This window comes from Chlamydotis macqueenii, chromosome 18, assembly GCF_036417535.1.
Source record: "Chlamydotis macqueenii isolate bChlMac1 chromosome 18, bChlMac1.mat, whole genome shotgun sequence".
Lineage (NCBI taxonomy): Eukaryota > Metazoa > Chordata > Aves > Otidiformes > Otididae > Chlamydotis > Chlamydotis macqueenii.
In genome coordinates, this window is record NC_141573.1 from 1,240,495 (window position 1) to 1,257,413 (window position 16,919).

The 16,919-nt window shown below is 60.8% G+C and overlaps 1 protein-coding gene across 6 annotated transcripts in view; it reads left to right on the top strand.

The window, feature by feature from the left end:
• BAIAP2 (BAR/IMD domain containing adaptor protein 2) overlaps nt 1-16,919 on the top strand; it is a 42,623-nt gene that overhangs the window by 19,857 nt on the left and 5,847 nt on the right. For 3 of the 6 annotated variants that reach the window (XM_086762706.1, XM_086762704.1, XM_086762705.1), the window contains exons 4-12: nt 1,499-1,560; nt 1,814-1,885; nt 2,154-2,291; nt 12,300-12,452; nt 13,927-14,154; nt 14,849-15,050; nt 15,438-15,639; nt 15,748-15,816; nt 16,081-16,243. In XM_086762706.1, coding sequence (XP_086618832.1) covers nt 1,499-1,560; nt 1,814-1,885; nt 2,154-2,291; nt 12,300-12,452; nt 13,927-14,154; nt 14,849-15,050; nt 15,438-15,639; nt 15,748-15,816; nt 16,081-16,243 — 1,289 coding nt within the window. Of the gene's footprint in view, nt 1-1,498; nt 1,561-1,813; nt 1,886-2,153; nt 2,292-12,299; nt 12,453-13,926; nt 14,155-14,848; nt 15,051-15,437; nt 15,640-15,747; nt 15,817-16,080; nt 16,244-16,483; nt 16,583-16,919 lie in introns of all 6 variants that reach the window. The other 3 variants (XM_086762707.1, XM_086762708.1, XM_086762709.1) reach the window with 2 other exon arrangements.

The window sequence follows — 16,919 nt, forward strand, 5'->3', positions numbered from 1 at the left end:
CGGCTGGCGTGCGGCCCGCGTGCCCGGGCACACGGTGTGCCGGGGCCGAGCTGGCACCGGGGCTGGCCCCGCGTACGCCGCCTGGCTTTGTGTGGCGTGGGGGTCCCAGCGGTTCCCTTGTGCCGGGGAGAAGCTTGTTTGGCTCATCGCAGTCTCGCTGTTGCCAAGCTCTGACTCCACGTACAGGGATGCAGCTGCCCCAGACCCCGGGGGGACCTGTCCTCTGCCGAGGGCTCGCAGTTTCCTGACATCTCTAAACACGCCGAAACTGTAGCATTTGCTGTGGGGGACGGGAGCGAGCAGCCCCCCGTGGGAGCAAACCTAGGCTCTATGTGTCGGCTGCTGGGGACGGGGAACCCGCTGTCAGGTGGGGTGAGAGCTTTGACTGCTTGGCCCCGCGTCCCAGAGGGTTCCCAGGCTCGTCCCTGCCGGGAGCTGCCACCACCGCTTTGAACTGGCTCCCGCACATTGTCCCAGGGCGGCGGGGCTGGCGTTGCCTTCCCGCTGTGCGTCCCACCCCTGGACTGCTGTTCTCTTGTGTTTTTCTGGGCTGTACCTCTGGGGCTTTGAGTTATCCCACGCACCGCTCTGCTTTTTGTGGGGTGGAGTGAGGGACTCTGCTTCCCTTTGCAGAGGTTTCGGGGGGCTCCCCGCTGCCGGCAGCTGCGGGACCTGCTGGGGTTGAGCCCCAAGGCAGAAGCAGCTCAGAGAGACAGATCGTGGCTTTCGATTTCCAAACAGCTCCCCGTAGGCTGGGAGCCTCCTGGGCAGCTGCGACCCGCCATGCTGGAAGGAAGAGTGTCCCAACTCAGCCCTTGCAAGCAGCTGATGGAGCTGCTTCTCCCGAAAGCTTGCTCTGATACCCAAACCGCGCTTTTAGTCGGGCAGTAGCACCGGCTCCTCTCCCAAAAGATGCTCCTGCAGCTCCCGTGTGCGTGTCTGGCTCCGGCCGCGGTGGGGCTTTCGCTGAGGCGGGGACGCTGCCCTTCCTGCCCAGGAAAGGCGCAGTGGGTGTGGGACTTGGGGAATTCTGCTTTTGAAAGGAAAAATTGAAGGAAGAGACAAAGCAGAGCGGGGATTCCTCGGCCACGGGCAGCCATTCGTGGGACCGAGCTGCAGCGTTTGCAGCAGCCATGCACCACAGATCGAGATGAGGGACCTTTCCTGGTCCCCTCGCCTCCGGCTCCCGTGCCACAGCCCTGCAGCCAGGCCGAGGGCTGGCACAGGTAGAGCCGTCCCGCAGCTGGGGTGGCCGATGGCACGGTGGGTCGCGGGCAGGGCTGCCCCTGGATGTCCTTGTTTCTCCTCATGCTACACGAGACGTGTGTGTTTGTCCAAGGGTCTCAGATGTTCATCTGCTCCTCTACAGCTCCCCAACGGGCTCCCGTGGGTCTGGCTGCGGACCCCTCCTGGCTAGTGGGGTCTTCCTGCTCCAGCCCCAGGGTGTTCCCCCCAAGCTTGGCACCTCAAGCCCCCTGCCCACATCTTGTCTTTGCAGGAGACGTGCTTTTCCAGATGGCAGAAGTCCACAGGCAGATCCAGAACCAGCTGGAGGAGATGGTGAGTGTCCTGGGCTGGGCATGCCGGGCTCTCTGCCAGCGCTGCAGCCGAGCACAGTGGGTTTCCGGGTGGCACCAGCCCCTCTGAAGTGAATTTGCTGAGCTGCCAAGGGTCTGGTCTGCTTGGGCACCTGCTTCTGTCCCGCTGGGTGTCCCATGGGACCCTGCGTGTCCGTCCCTCGCTCTGCGCCGGCGCTCCCTGGGCGGGTTTGGCAGCCCTTACCCAGAGTTGTGTGTGTTCTCTCTACCTGCAGCTCAAGTCCTTCCACAACGAGCTCCTGACGCAGCTGGAGCAGAAGGTGGAGCTGGACTCCCGGTACCTGAGTGTGAGTTACGGCTTCGCGTAGTCGGGCAGCGCGAGTGTCTCTGTGCCTCCCGTCCCTGCTGCCAGCTTGGTCCCTGCTCGGGGGACAGCTGTGCCCGGGCGCTGCGTGTCCCCCGATGTTGGGCTGTTGCAGCCCCTGTTTGCTCTCCGGGCTGCGGGGATCCTGCGTCTCCCAAAGTCCGGGGGGTTCTGCTTGCTTCCGCCCACCCTCAGTAGCAGGAGCAGGGGTTCGGCTTCGGCTGCTCAGAGCTTTCTCCTGTCACATCCAGGCTGCACTGAAAAAATACCAGACGGAGCAAAGGAGCAAGGGGGACTCGCTCGACAAGTGCCAGGCAGAGCTGAAAAAACTTCGGAAGAAGAGCCAAGGCAGCAAAAACCCCCAGAAGTACTCTGACAAGGAGCTGCAGGTAGGACCCCGCGCGCGGCAGGACGAGCATCTCCGCGGGCCGGGCAGCGGATGCTGGAGGGGCCTGGCTCTTGCAAGCGTTCGGATGAGGGCTTGCTGTTTTCCGTAGAGGAGCGGGCGCAGTGGAGTTAGGGGAGCGTGGTGGGGCGTGGGCAGCGTGGATGGGGAGGGGGTGGCAGCCCGTGAGGGGAGCGGGTTGGTCTCGTGGCCGCCCCGGGGGAGGACGGTGCCGAGGGGGAGGCTGCGAGCTCCGCAGATGTGCCAGGTGCCGCGGTGGTGACTAACCCTGCTCGACTCGCTGCTCCTGGTGAGTTTTTTTTTTTGCTTAATGAATGAACCCAAAAAGATCATTAATTGCTGTTGTGCCAGATCCATCTTCCTCTGGATGGTGTTTTGCTTAAATATTTTCTGTGCCTGCTGCTGGGGTGCCCCTTCCCCCAGCTCGCCGGGGCGGTGGCGGCGTGGGCCGCGGGCGGCTGCGGTGAATCACCACGGTGTGATCGCGGTGTGGGCTCGCTCGCCAACCACGCGCCGTGTGCTGATCGATCCCGGCTGCGTGGGGCCGGGGTCCCTCCTGGCACCTGCCTGGATGGTTTGTGCTGCAGGGTGGGCACGTTTCGGGGCTGGGGCCAGCATCGCGCTGACGAGTGGCTGGGATGCATCCCCAGCCGGTGCTGGCTGAGCCAGGGCTGTGAGCGGGACATGCCGAGGGACTGCGGCACCCCAGTTACTGGTGTGTTTGCAGCAGGAGTTCACGTCTTCTGAAATCTGCAACCTTTGGTTCGAGCTTCGCCCGGCGCGTGGCTGGACATGGCCAATTTTAACCAGAGACTGAGGCCCCTGCCTGCAAACCTGCTGGAAGCCCTCGTGCTGCTGCCTGAGTCGAGGCCGTTGAACGATCGCAGCACGAGTAGCGTGTTGAGAAGGGGAAGATGAGCCCTGCAGCCAGGAATTGTCTCTGAGGCTTTGAGCGTATGCGTTACGTTGGGCCCAGATGCTGTGACTGCGGGTGCCGCGGGCCGGTAACGTGTCAGAATCGCCCGTGTCTGCTGAAGGGGTCTGAAGGTCGACGGCACTTCACTCGCCGGGGCTGTGTGCAGGGTGGCATTTAAAGTGATCGCAGGTATTACCGTGAAGGTTGTGCTGGGGAGTGACATTCTTAATTGCGCTAAAATTTGGAAGATCAGTCATTCTCTTGGCGGCGTGAATCAGAACCGGCACGGAAGGAGAAAAACACACCCGCAGTCATCCACCTCGCCTCGGCGCATGGCTCCTGTGCTGAGCCGGAGCGCGTTGCACCGAGCTCCTCGCTTCCAGCCGCTGAGGCTGCGGCGGGCCGCTTGCGGGAGGCAGGGCTGGCCGGAGTGGCTGGAAGACGTCAATGCACCCCTGTCCCACCGCCGAGGCGGGGGCTGGCGCCTTCTCAAGAGCCGGGCAGCTTAAACCACTCCGGAGTTGTGGTGTCTCCGCCAGCCCTCGCTCTGAAATTCCTCCTGAGCAAGAAAAGCCGAGGAGGCTCCGCATGGGGAAACTCGGGGATCAAACCTTTCTTATCACCCGCCTGCGAAAGCTGCGGGTGGGGACCACAGCGCGAAATTGCTGCTTGAGCCGCCCCTCTCCTGCCCACCCCTCGCCCCGGGCTGCTGCCGTGCAGGGATCCCCATCCCACGCCCGGAGTCAGAGGAGGAGAAAATCCATCCCAGGGATTGGCTTTGTACGGCTGGGAGAGCTCTGATCCTCCCGCTGTGATGTGGCGGGGACGGGGTAGTCCTGTTAGCGCGGCTGCTTTCGGCGGGGAAACAGGATCAGGCTTTCATTCTCTAATCTTTCAGCAGTAAGCATTTAGGAAGCGCTTATCTCTGAAAAAGCCTTATGATGGCTTTTGAGCTTAGAGAGCCATGAGACTGCTCAACTGCTCCCTGCTTTTTTTTTTCCCCCTAGATCAAAATACAAAGTTAAATTGCTGAATTCAGCCAAGAGGGCAGTTTTCCTTCTCTGCTGCCTGCGATGCTGGTGTTCCCTTTCAACAGAAAAAGGGTATTTGGGGCTGTCCTTGATGCCATTCTTACCTTTGCCTGGTGTTGGAGAGCAGGGTGGGGGTCCAGCCTGGAGCTACCTGGGTGTTGGTACCGGCCCGAGGAGGGAGCCTTGTGTGGGGCTGGGTGGACCAGGAGCATCTGCAGAGCTGCTGGTGTCACACCGTGGGGCTGTGCTCCGCAAAAATCTTTCTCAGCTGGCTTAAAACAGGGAACCGCACAGTTCGCCCTGGGCAGCTGCTGCGTGCGGCTCAGTTCATTTGGCCGAAGCCACCCCGGCGGCCCCCGAGGAGGCTGCTGCGGGCACCTCATGATGCTGGCGGGAGGCTGGGGGCTTCGTCAGGTGGGTGCCTGGGGACCGCAGGCCCATCATACAACTGGATGCTTCTAATGGGCTGCTGCTGATTGCTCGTCTCATAATGGGAGAAGCTGCTATTGATGGAAACGTCCTGGTAGCTACATCAGTCATCTCTTCCAATAAAGCAATAACATCTTACTCTTCTTGTGAAGACTCATCCACTTAAGCTCCTCTGGCAGCCGGGAATCTGGTGCTCTGTCATCATCTCTCTTCATATTTAGTGCCACGGGAAGCGGAGCTGCTCCTTTCTGCCTTTCCACCACTTGAGTGACCCCGTCTTGTCATCGCTTGCCAGTGAGATGGGTGGGCAAGGCAGTGCTGTCTTCCTTCGGGGAGCCCCAGGATGTGGCTGCTGTAACGTCACCGCCTCGCTCTGCCGAGGCGAGAGGAGATTTGGGGCTGTCGGGGGGTTTGACGAGGGCGGCTGGGGATACGGCTGGGGATACGGTGTTCGTGGGCGCTTGCAGGAGGCTCCTGCTGCGCTTTGTCGGCCACTTGCTGTGTGGTGAGAACAGATCCGGGGCTGTCTGCAAGTCCCACATCACCTGGCCGCTGTCTCCTGTGCTCGTTTTGTGGTGTTTAATAGATGAGGATGGGCGTTGCGGGGTTAAAATGGTTGAGGGTTTAAAACACCGTGTGCTTTGCAGTAAAGACGACTCGATTAAAAGCAGCTCGGAGTGCAATTAGGCTGCAGGAGTGGCTTTCCATCTGCAGAGCTTTGTCTGTCATGGTCAAGAGATGCTGTGGGTTGTTGCTGCTGGGTGCCGCAACAAAGCCAGGCTCTTTATTCCATATGAATCAGTCCGGAGCTGCTGTTGTACGTGAGGAATGAGAGCTGAGACAGCGAACTGCCTCACGTGTCTCATCCTGGTTATGTACTTACTGAGACTTTACCTGTGTTGAAAACCAGGAGAACAAACCAATTCCATTCACTTCATGTCTTTCATGAAGAAGAATGAAAACAATATTAAGTTTAAACAATCACCAAGGAAGCTGAACTGCTGTAATTTCATTAAACGCTGGTTGCGATCGAGCCATGAAATCAAGGGCATGATGAGTTTGGGACCTTGATTGAATCAGCAGCTCAACAACGAAGTTATGTGGGTTCGAACTATTTATCAAATCTTATTAGCGCAGTGAGCAATTGGATTTCTCCATTGGGCTGGGACCGAGCTGACTGTAATTCATCCTAAGTAGTGCGGCTGAAGCCGGCTGTTTGCGGTGAGCGGCTGTGCCCGACCTGGGCAGAAGGGCTTTCGGCGTGGCCGTGCCGGTGACTCCGGAGGGAGGGAGCCGCCTGCTCCTCCTAAACCCGGCAAAACCAGGGGTTTGTGGAGCCAGGGCAGTGGCTGAGTTTGGCCTGTCCACACCTACCCCTGCTCCTCCGGGGATGTTTTAAGCATTAAATACCACCGTGCCAGATAACCGGGGGAGGTTTATAAACCGTTGTAATTGAAACCTCATTTGATATTCCCATCAGGAGAAATAATTTTAGGTGTAGGTCAAGAAGCTCTAACTGATGAGGAGTTTGCACAAACCAGGTTACAAGGGCTTATGTAAAAGTCAAACAGGGAAGAATTATATAAACGCTCGGTGGCTCAGGTGACTCGGTCCAGGCTTTATTTCGCGTTAAGCTGAGTTAGGCTGGGTGTCCAAACCCAGCAGACGCAGTCACGGGTGCAGGGAGGGGAATTGCTTGTGAAACTCTCGGGGGGAGATGCTTCAGGTCTGGGGCTGAGCTGCTCTAGTCGTGGGCGGTGTCCGAGCATCCTTGCCATGGCCGGGTCAGGACAGAGGGATCCCGACGCGGGAAGCACCAGCCTGAGCGCTTGCGTAGCTCGGTGATGTTACCTGCTCGCATCTTGGGACCTGACCTTGTTGGAGAGCTCATCCCTTGGAGTATTTTTTTTTTTTTTTGCCTCTGTTTATTCACAGCCAGCTGTGAACCCATGTGCTGGTGCTGTTGGCCCCTCCACTTTTCCACCCCGGGTGAGCTACAGCCTCTGGCACAAAGCGTGGCTTCCTGAAACCAGCTCCACAAATCCGTAGCAGCTGCTACAAATATGCCAAATGAAGTCTTAAACTCCTTTTCCTCTGGGCGGAGATGCCTCAAACAACTCTCCTGGACAGCTGGTCTCTCGGTCTCCGTGCCGGCATGGGTCTGCCGAGCGTTTCGGTACCCAACCTTGCGCACCGAGCCATTGGTATGGGGTGTCCCTGTGTGGAGGGAACGCTGGTGATGAAACACCCGCACAGCTGGCTGGAGAAAGCGCTTGGCTGCTGGGTTTTTTTTTTTTCTCTGTAGATTTTATGTAATGCCGCATGCGTGCGTGGATGGCACTTCACAGGAGCAGCAGAGGGATGAGGCTGATGCCCCGAAGAGCAGATGTGTGAGACAGGCAGCGTAACGAGGGGAGACAGCCCTTCTCGGGGGAGTGGAGGGAGGCGGGTGTCCTCGGAGCAGGGCAGGGGGGTTTATCTTCTCCGCAGGGACGGCGCTGGCCTTCGAGGTGCCCGTGCATCAGATGGATAAACCATCGGATGGGCGCGGGTGGCTGCGGCGACATGGGGTCCCGTGGCTCTGCGGGGGTGCATCATCCTTGCAAAAGGTGGTGAAATGCGTCTTGGCTCCCTTGGTGACCCGTGTATGGGCATCCTCTGCTGCAGGAGAGGGTTTGGTTTGGTGCTCTATTTGCCTTATTACAGGAGAGGTTAGGCTACCTCAGGCTTATTTCTGATCTCCTTCCCAGCTGTGCTCCGCTGGGAATTGCCGCTGGTATCCCAGGGCTTGAGTACAGCATCGCTCTGTCTGGCTAAACCCGACCAACCTCCCTCCGTCTGTGACGCTTGGTGATGATGGAGGCTGGAGGGAGCCGGGAGGGGACGGTGTCTCCCCCAGGCTGCTCCAGGGCCCACCAGCTTCTGCAAAAGGAGCAAATTCTGGGAATGGGGACAAGCTGTCTGCTTGCCCGGAGCCAGCGGGGCTGAGGACCCCCAGGCTCTAATTTTCCTCGGTTTGGCTGTGTGCCGTGGTAGGGTTTCGGCTGTTTTGCCTTGAGACTGTTCAGCAGCTTAGATGCTCTTCCTCTGTTAATCAGCCTAACTTCTTTCTTAATTTATCCCATCACTTTCTAAATATTCTCCCCTGTGATTCCCTAAATAAATCCTCCCTTCTCTGGATGTTTCCTCCTTCCAGGTACTTCAGCCTGCCCCATCGGTCCGGTGCAGCTCGCAGTGTCCTCTCCCTTTCCCCTGCCTCTTCCCCGCTGCTCCTGGGATGAGAGCCCGGTGTTCGGTGCCGGCGCGGAGGCCCGATCCCCTCGCTGCTCTGTGTCTCCCCTGAAGCCGGTTAGAATGGCACCCACCGCACACTCCCCTGCGGCATTACCGGCTCCCTGGTGTGACAAGGTGCCGCAGCCGTGGCCGGCCTGGCTATGGTGCCTCCCAAAAGGCAGCCGTGCCGGCTGCTGCCTGCCCTTGGTTCCCCCTTCGCCCTGCGGCGGGTCCTTCGCTTGGTGGCGGCAGAGCATCCGCTCCCCGATACAGAGCCGTAGTGCTGACTTCTGCTCCGTGCATTAGCCCTTGGCTTGCGTTCCCCACTGGTCTGCACACTCTTGGCTTGGGTAGAACGGTTTGAACTAATTTTTTTCTTTCCAGTAAGTCATTAAAGGCTTGACTGGTGTTCAGTCGCGATGCTGTTTCACCTGCGCTAACTGCAGTGGCGGCAGCGTGCGCTTGAAAAGAACGGTCTGACATTTTTCGGATGCTTTTTCATCCTCGCGCACCCCGGCTATCCGCTCTGGAGCGGCACGGGAAGGTGTGTTGGTGTCAGCAGCAGGGCTCTCAGCCCAGGCTTTTCCGTGCCAGGGCTGACAGCGGCAGTTTGAGCTGGGAACTTCACTGCATCTTGTTTCCTCTTTCGTGTTTTCTTCCTAATTTACGTCTGACTCGTTGGGGTGATGTGGTCTGACTTCTGGATGGAGATCGCCCATTGCGGCCGAGCTTTGCGGCATCGCCCATCTCCTGTGTGCACTGGGCGGCCAAGAGGGGTTGAACCGGCAGCAGCTGAGCCACCACCACGGGATTCCCGCTTCCCTGGGCCAGGCAGGAGCCCGTGCTCCACCGGCTCCGTCCCCGAGCCACCGCAGCGTCTTACCCCAGACCCTTCCCCGGCTGCGCCCAGCGCCGCGCTGACATTGCTAATTAGGTCAGCGGCTGCCGGTGAATTGGAAGTGGATGCGTTGGGGAGGCGGAGGGGGGGAACGGGGGAGTTATTTGAGGCCTCTCCAACCTAGAAACCCAGAAAAGGTTTCTGGAGCTGCTGGGTGGCTCCGGCGCGTGCTCTGGCTTTCGGCACAGCCGTGAGCGCCGCCCCAGCCTGGTCCCTGCCCCCTCGGGTGCTAAAGTCACAAATGTTTTGTGGTGGATTTTTTTTCCTCCTTTAAATTGAGAATTTTATTTAGGTGATGCTTAAAATCTAGACTTGAAGCTGACAACCTAAATCAAGGTCTGAATTTAAAACGTGGCGCTCGAGCGGTACGTGCTTGTCGTGAGGTCTGTGAGAGGATGCTGCTGAGCTGCGGAGCCAGGAGCGCCTTCCCCCGGCCCTCGCACCGGTTGTCGGGTCCTGCCAAGCCAAGAAACGCGCTTGGCTGGGGTTCAGAACGCAGGGTGGCTGCAGGATCCCCCGGCCCCGAAGAAAGGAGGTGTGAGCGGCAGCCGGGGGTCCGCTCGCTGGCGAAGGGCACTGCTTCTCCTTGACGTACAGTACTGAGATCTCACATTGTGCTCTGCCTGTTGCTTTTTTTTTTTTTCCTGTGCGCCTGGCGTGTTTAACAAGGTTTTTATTTAAATTATCTCTCTGTGCGTTATTTGAAAGCCCATTGTCATTTTGAGCAAATCCAAAAGGAAAACTGTCTGGTGAACAAGAAGCATCGCTCGCCATTTTGTAATGTAATAGCGTGTACAAATCAAGGCTCGGAACAAATCAGTGGCACATCAGGCGTATTTACATAAAGTATATAAAGCGCTGAGAACACTAAATTTAGAGCACAGGCTCTCTGCTCGCACATCGACATGTTCTAGCTGGCTGCAGCCGCTAAGACAAGCCTTTCGTTAGCGGAGTAATTAAAAGTATGCTTGCAAAACCAGATTGGAATCAGGGATGTAAATAAGGCTGCAACTTGCGTATTTAAATCATGATTAAAACTGAAAATCTGACATTGCGAAGGTAAGGAAGAGTTTCCCCTGTGCCGCGGTGCGCGGTGTGCTCGGGCCGTTTTGCCCTCCCCGGGCCCCGGCTGTGTCTGACCTGGGGAAATGCGGGTGGCGCGGGACGGCCCTGGTGCTTCTGAGCTGCGCTAGCCTGCCCCGGACTCGTTCCACTCCTCGCCTTCATCTTCCTCCTGGCCCAGTTAGTAAATTACAGCGGGATGAGCTTAGGGTGTCGGGGCCGCGCTCGTTCCTGCGCTCCTGCTATTTCGGGTGCTGTCGTGGTTGTGTGGAGGGGGAGCGTCGTCCTGTCGGTTCCCTCAGGAGAGGAGGGAAGGGAGGTTTTTTGGGAGCAGGGTGTGGTGCAGTCATATGGGGACAGCGGGGCTCGGTCCGTCCCGGGTGTAGCAGGGCTGTGATGGAGGGGTCGGGGCACCGAACCCCGGGGGAGTGGGGCTTTTGGGGAGCTGGGAGGGAAGGATGCCCCAACGCCAGCCCGATCACCGCTGCCGGACCAATGCCTCTGCGCCTTGTCCCTGTGCTCCTCCTGGGGCTAACGACACCTGGGAGGCAGCGGCATCCCGAACCCACTCTGGGAGTGATGCTCTCCCAGCTGACACCTCCTGCCCTCTGCTGTGTCCCCGTCAGCCCCAGTCCCGCTCGGCTCTCCCCACAGCTTCGTTTTGGGGTGGTGCGGATACCTCCGTTACCTCTGCTGCTGCGCCCGGCAGCGTCAGCTCCGTTACCTTCGTTTATTTCTGTTCCTAAATACGGGCGCTTGCACTGGATTTTCTCATTCGGGAAAAAAAAAAAGATTCCCCTTGAAACTGAGCTCTGGGTAAAAACCCACTTTGCAACCAATTTCCCACTGACCCCAACCATGTGGGTGCCTGGGGGGAGACCCCAAACCTGCTGGGTCCAGCCCGAGCTTCCCTACGGGGTTTGCTCTGGAGGGAGGGTGCTCCGAGCGGGGCGGGAGCCGTCGGAGCTCCAGCTCTGGGATAAAGGGCTCTCAGCCCTTTGAAGCCTGGGCTGTCACGTCGTCTCCCTGCCTCGCTGAGGTTTGTTCCAGTTTGTGCCTGCTGATAAATATTGTAGCGTACTGAAAATAACTGTCAAACATGAAGGAAGACGTAAAGCTGCTTCGGGCCCTGGATTTCCAGTTTAATTCCCTTCCCAGGGAAGCCCAGACTTTCTGAAACAGGTTTAGCAATGCCTGGGCTGTATGGCTGCTCGTGGCTTTTCGGTGTGCTGTCCTGGGACGGCGATGGGCAGCAGAGGTGCTCCTCATAGGGGCTTGGTGGCTGCTGTCCCAGTGCCACATCAGGGGTGGAAGCTCCTCGCAGAGGATCTGGGGCCATCCCGCCGGCGTTGAGGGAGGAGGAAGGGGCCGGTTTGGGGAGCTGGGGCCACCGCATGCCCTCCGTGCTCCGGGATGCTGATGACACGGCCAAGCGGCAGCCCCGCATCCCTCCAAAGCCCTCCATGTGCCACATCTGCCTCGCAGGGGTCAGCCTGAACAGCCGGGTTACCCCAGCCCAGCCCCGTGTGCCGTTTCCGTGTCCCGCGCGGCGCTGGCAGAGCTGGGGCTGGGCGCAGCTGTGCTGGCAGGAGCCCCGTGCCTACGGCAGGAGCCGGTGCCAGCAGAGGAGCCTCCCGCTGCTGCGTCTGCGGCATCTCTGGCAGGGGCCCCGGCGTCTGCACAGCCCCGAGCTGCGCCGTTGAAGAACGGCCGCCCCGGCAGTCCCCGTGCGCCCTGCCCCCCGTGGTTTTGGCGTTGCTGATGGCTGCGTGCGGTGGAGGGGTTCACGCGTTCCTGCTGCGGCTCTTGGTGGCGAGGCGCTGCCCGTCCTCGCAGGCAGCGACGGGCACAAAGCAGCCATCCGGCAAAGACGCCGGCAGCAGAGGGGATGTCGGAGGCGTTCAGCCCGGGCTGGGGTTGGCGGGGGTTCGTGGGCTGCTGTTCGTGGCAGGGGCAGGGATGAGCAGGGGCTGCGGGGCCCGTTGCCAGCCCTGCGTCATCGGGGCGACCTCCCCAGCCTCCACCGCCGGTGCGCGGGCCTCGGCACTGCTCGGGCGCCCGTTTGGTGAGAGGGCGGCTGCACGCCGTACAGCTTGTCCCGCCGCCCGCGCGGCTGCCGGCCCACGCGCTGAGTCAGCACCTCTGCGTGGGGGCTCCGATGAGTAAGGGCGGGTTGGAGGGGCCGCGCAGGCACACGTGTGCGTGTCCTGTGCCAGGGGGGGCCCTTCGTGGGCACCCTGCCTGCCGGCCGCCCCCTCGCCAGCCCCACGGTTGTGCTGCTGAGCCCTCTCCGGTCAGTGCTCTGGCGTCCCCCGCCCTGTGCGCGGAGGGGCGGACGAAGGGATGAAGGCAGCCATGTCTCCACTCCTCTTTCTCTTGCAGTACATCGAAGCCATCAGCAACAAGCAAGGCGAGCTGGAAAACTACGTGTCCGACGGCTATAAGACGGCTCTCACGGAAGAGAGGAGGCGGTTCTGCTTCCTGGTGGAGAAACAGTGCGCGGTGGCAAAGAGCGCCATCACCTACCACGCCAAGGTGAGCTGGCCCTGCCGCGCCACGCGTGCTCCCGGGCTGGGAGAGGCAGGGCCGTCCTGGGACCTGCTGCACCCCGGGCTGCCCGTCCCCTGGCGAGGGGACACGTCTCCCGCGGGTGCTGCTCTGCGGCTCCTGGCTGTGCGAGGTAGACGGGACCGGGGGTGGTTTGGGGTGGATGGGGCCACGTTCGCCTCTCCTGCGCATCGTGGTCAGCGAGGTCTGGGGGCTCTGCCCTGGCAGAGGTTGGTCGGGTTCCTTGTGCACCTGACCCCCAGCACCCCGGCCTTGGTAAAGGTGGGGGTCAAACCAGAGATTAAATTGCTTCAAACCCCTTGCCCCTTCCTAGGCAGCCCACATTTCCCAGGCTGGGGGCCGGCCTGGGGAGCGGCAGCCCCCCACGTTGGTCTGGAGCAGAATCCATCTGGACGAGGGCTGGGAACGCCGGTGCTGCTCCCGCAGCCTCGTGCTCCCATTCCGATTGTTCCCCACCACCGCCCCCCGTCGCTCGCAGCACCCATCTGTCACCACCACGCTCGGCAGCGGGGAGCGGGGAAGGAGTTTGGATTAGTCAGCGCTGTCCTCACGCTGCACTGGGGCTGGGTCGGTGCTCGCCGTATGAGAACCCCTCCTGTAGCGCGGGAGGGGAAAATCCCCCCCCCGGGGGCACGGGGGTCAGCAGGCTGCCGCACGGTGAAACCGAAAACTGCTTGCAGCAGCGCGTGGAGGGCGGTTTTGCGGGAGGGACCTTGCAGGTGGCTTGTCCGGTGTACTGTGGGCGTACGCGTGGCATGGGCGTCCAGCCCGGCAGCTGACGTGGGCCCTGCCGGCTAAAAAAGCAAAAAAAGGAGGTGTTGGCAGCAGCTGGGGTCTGGTGGCGAGGCTGTGCCTCGGCAGGAGCTGGTGGCCGGTAGCAGGGAACCATGCTGGGATTTGAAGCGGGCTTTAGTGGGGTTTGACGCGTAGGGACCGAGCTGTCTCCGTGGGGTTCAGCTGCGGGGCAGTGGGGCCAGAGGCTGTGGGGGCTGAGCCTCCCTAAACGAGGAGCTCGTCCCCCGGTCCTGGGTGACAGCACAGAGCACGGGCTGTGCCCTGCAAGGCTTTGGTCAGGTTTCATTTCTCCGCTCGGTCGAGCGGTGCTGTTCCCCGAGGAGCCCAGCGCCCGCCCGGCTTCCTGCGGCCCCTCGGCTCCAGAGCTGCCCCATGCAGGGTGTCTCAGAGCGAGCTGGGGAGACAAATTACCTCTCCCTTCCCTCCTTCCCGTTTTTCATGATACCTTCCTGGCTCAGCTGCCGTCAGAGCCTGGAAGCGCTCAGCCCCTGTGTTTTATCTCGTCCGTGCCAGGCACAGAGTCGCCGGTCAGTCTTGTGGCCGGGGCCAGGCCAGCCCGGATCCGCGCAGTGCTGTTGGGGAGGGGTGCGGAGCTGGCTGGTTTTCCCGCACCCCTGCGCTCACGCCTCGTTTTTCTCGGTTGCAGGGGAAGGAGATGCTGACGCAGAAGCTGCCGCTGTGGCAGCAGTCCTGCTCGGATCCCAACAAGATCCCGGACCGCGCTATCCAGCTGATGCAGCAGATGGCTGCCAGCAGCAATGGCACCATTATGCCCAGCCCTCTGTCTACATCCAAATCCAACCTCATCATCTCTGACCCCATCCCCGGTGCCAAACCTCTCCCTGTCCCCCCGGAGCTGGCACCTTTTGTAGGAGTAAGTATCCCTGTGCTGGAAGTTGTCGTGCCCTTCTGAGCAAAGCCGGAGGGACGAGTCCGGGCCGGTGTCACCGTTGTCCTCAGCAAGTTGCCTTTTGGTGGGCTGTCACTGGCACGCAGGGATGGGCAGCTCCCTGCGCCCGCCGCCCTGGGATGCGGGAAGGAGCCTGCCGTGGGGATGGGCAGCCTGTCCCATCCCATCCCATCCCATCCCATCCCATCCCATCCCATCCCATCCCATCCCATCCGGGCCACTGAGCTCCAGACGGGCAGGGGCTGCAGGGGCTGCCAGCGGGGATTTGGGGAACCCATGAGCTGGAGTGGACTGGTCAGGCTGGTCCCAGAGCTGTGGTACCCCGGTAACCATGGGAGAAAGTGCTTGGGGTGATCCATGGGATGGAAGGCTCCTCAGAAAAGGGTCTCCTCGTGCTGTGGGGGCACGAGCTGAGCAGTAGGGCTCGGGAGGGATTTATCAGGTGCAAGGCAGCTTGGAGCAGTAAAAGGAGGTAGAGCTGACCCCGCCGCTCCCCCCAGAGCAGTTTGTCTGCGCTGGGGAACCAAACCAACAGGCTGAAGCTCCGGTCTGCTGTGATCCACCTTCCCGGGAGCTGCGTCCTGCTGCGGGGGCTGTGGTGGGACACCCTAACGAAGACGTTCCCCGTCTTCCCCCCCCTCCTCTCCTCTCTCCGTAGCGCATGTCGGCACAGGAGGCCATGCCGGTGATGAACGGAGTCTCAGGCCCAGACAGCGATGGGTACAACCACTGGTCTGAGATGAAGCCAGCACAGCCCAAATCTTTATCTCCTCCCCAGCCTCAGAAGCAGCTGAGTGACTCTTACTCCAACACACTCCCAGTTCGCAAAAACGTGCCACCGAAAAACAGCTACGCGTCAGGTGAGCCTCCGGGGTCAGAGCTGCTCGTGCCTCTGGAGCTGGGGTCAGGAAACCAGCGGAGCTGGGCTCTGCCGTGGGGTTTCGACCGGGTGGGGTTTCAGCCCAGGGGTTGGGTTTCCGGGAGGAAAATCCCGAGGAATCTCGTGCAGGGAGGTTGCTCCCTTTGCTGTGGCTGGCAGGCGATGCCGAGAGCAGGGGCCCAATCCTGCTCGTTAAGGGGGAAGGCGTGAGTCACACTGAGGGTTTTATTGGCACCTGGGGTAAAATAAGCCAGGTCAGGGGCCTGTCCTGGCAGAGCTGTCACGCCCCTGGTTGTGCCAGGCGGTGCCTGGGTATGGCCACGGGGTCAGGGACCTGGGGCGCTCGGTGATCGCTGTCTCCCACCAGCCGAAAACAAGACGCTGCCGCGCTCCAGCTCCATGGCTGCAGGGCTCGAGAGGAACGGCAGGACGAGGGTGCAGGCCATTTTCTCTCACGCTGCCGGAGATAACAGCACCCTCCTGAGCTTCAAGGAGGGTGACCTCATCACGCTGCTGGTGCCGGAGGCCAGGGACGGCTGGCATTACGGGGAGAGCGAGAAAACAAAAATGTGAGTGCTCTGGCCGTCCCGTGGACCGCTGCACCCCGGGTGCAGCCTCTTCTGCATCCTCTACAAATAAACGTGGCTTTGGCCTCATCCCCTGCCTTTGCCTTCCAGGAGGGGCTGGTTTCCTTTCTCCTACACACGGGTCCTCGACAGCGATGGCAGCGAGCGGGTCCACGCAAGGTAGGAGCATCACCACCCCCCTGCCCTCGGTGCCAGGTCTGCAGGGTGAATCCCTGCGCCGCTCCCGGGCTTGGGGTGGGAATGCTCGGCTTCCCCTCGACACGACGCATGGCATCAGGAATAACTTCCAACACGGGCGGGTGGTGGCTGGCTCAGGGGATTTTGGCCATGGGGTCCCCCGCCGCGGGTGGACAGGCAGCCTGGGGGTCTCAGCCTGGGGTGGGCTGATGCTGACGCCTCTGCTTTGGATCCCCCCCCGCCCAGCCTGCAGCAAGGGAAGAGCAGCAGCACCGGCAACTTGCTGGACAAAGACGACATCGCCATCCCGCCGCCCGACTATGGCATGGCCTCCCAGGCCTTCCCGGCGCAAGGCGTCAACACCTTCAAGCAGAGGCCGTACAGCGTGGCCGTGCCCGCCTTCTCCCAGGTGAGTCCACAGCGGCTTCTCCCGCTTTGGGGGGGACTTCTTATAAATGGGGGATGCTTGAGCAAAGCCCCGGGCGTTGGTCCCTGCTGGAGCCTGCCGCGCAGTGAGCGGGGCGTCTGCAGTGTCTCCGTCCACCCTCTGGTTTTGGGGCAAACGCGTTACAGCATCTTCTGGGTCCCGGCGTGGTGTAGAGCCCGTGGAGGTGAAGGAAGCTCTCCAACCTGTGTTCGTTGTTTGTAGGACTACCTACTGCCCTATGGGTGTGCAATTAAAGACTATGCCAGTGGCCTCTGCCAACCGCCCTCCGCTCACTACAAGCCTTACGCTAGGTCGACGGCTGTAAGTCCAAACGCACACAGTGTTGTCCTGGGGATCTACGGGCAGTTGGCCGTTTTTGCCTGGCGACCCGTCTGCCTTGTCCAGGGCCCCGTCTCCTGCTGAGCATCTCTCCCTGGGGAGAAGGGACGGGGCGGAACGGGCAAGGCACGGGGAGCAAAGGGCACAAAATGGCACTGTAAACCCCCAAAGGACAACACTTGGCAACTCCATGGGAGCCTCCCACCAGAAACGAGCTGTTCACAGGCAGCTGGAAGCGTTTTCTCTGGACCATGCCCATTCCAGCCAGTGACCTTCCCTGGGGACGCTGGGGTGAGCGTGCGGGGCTGGGGCAGACCCC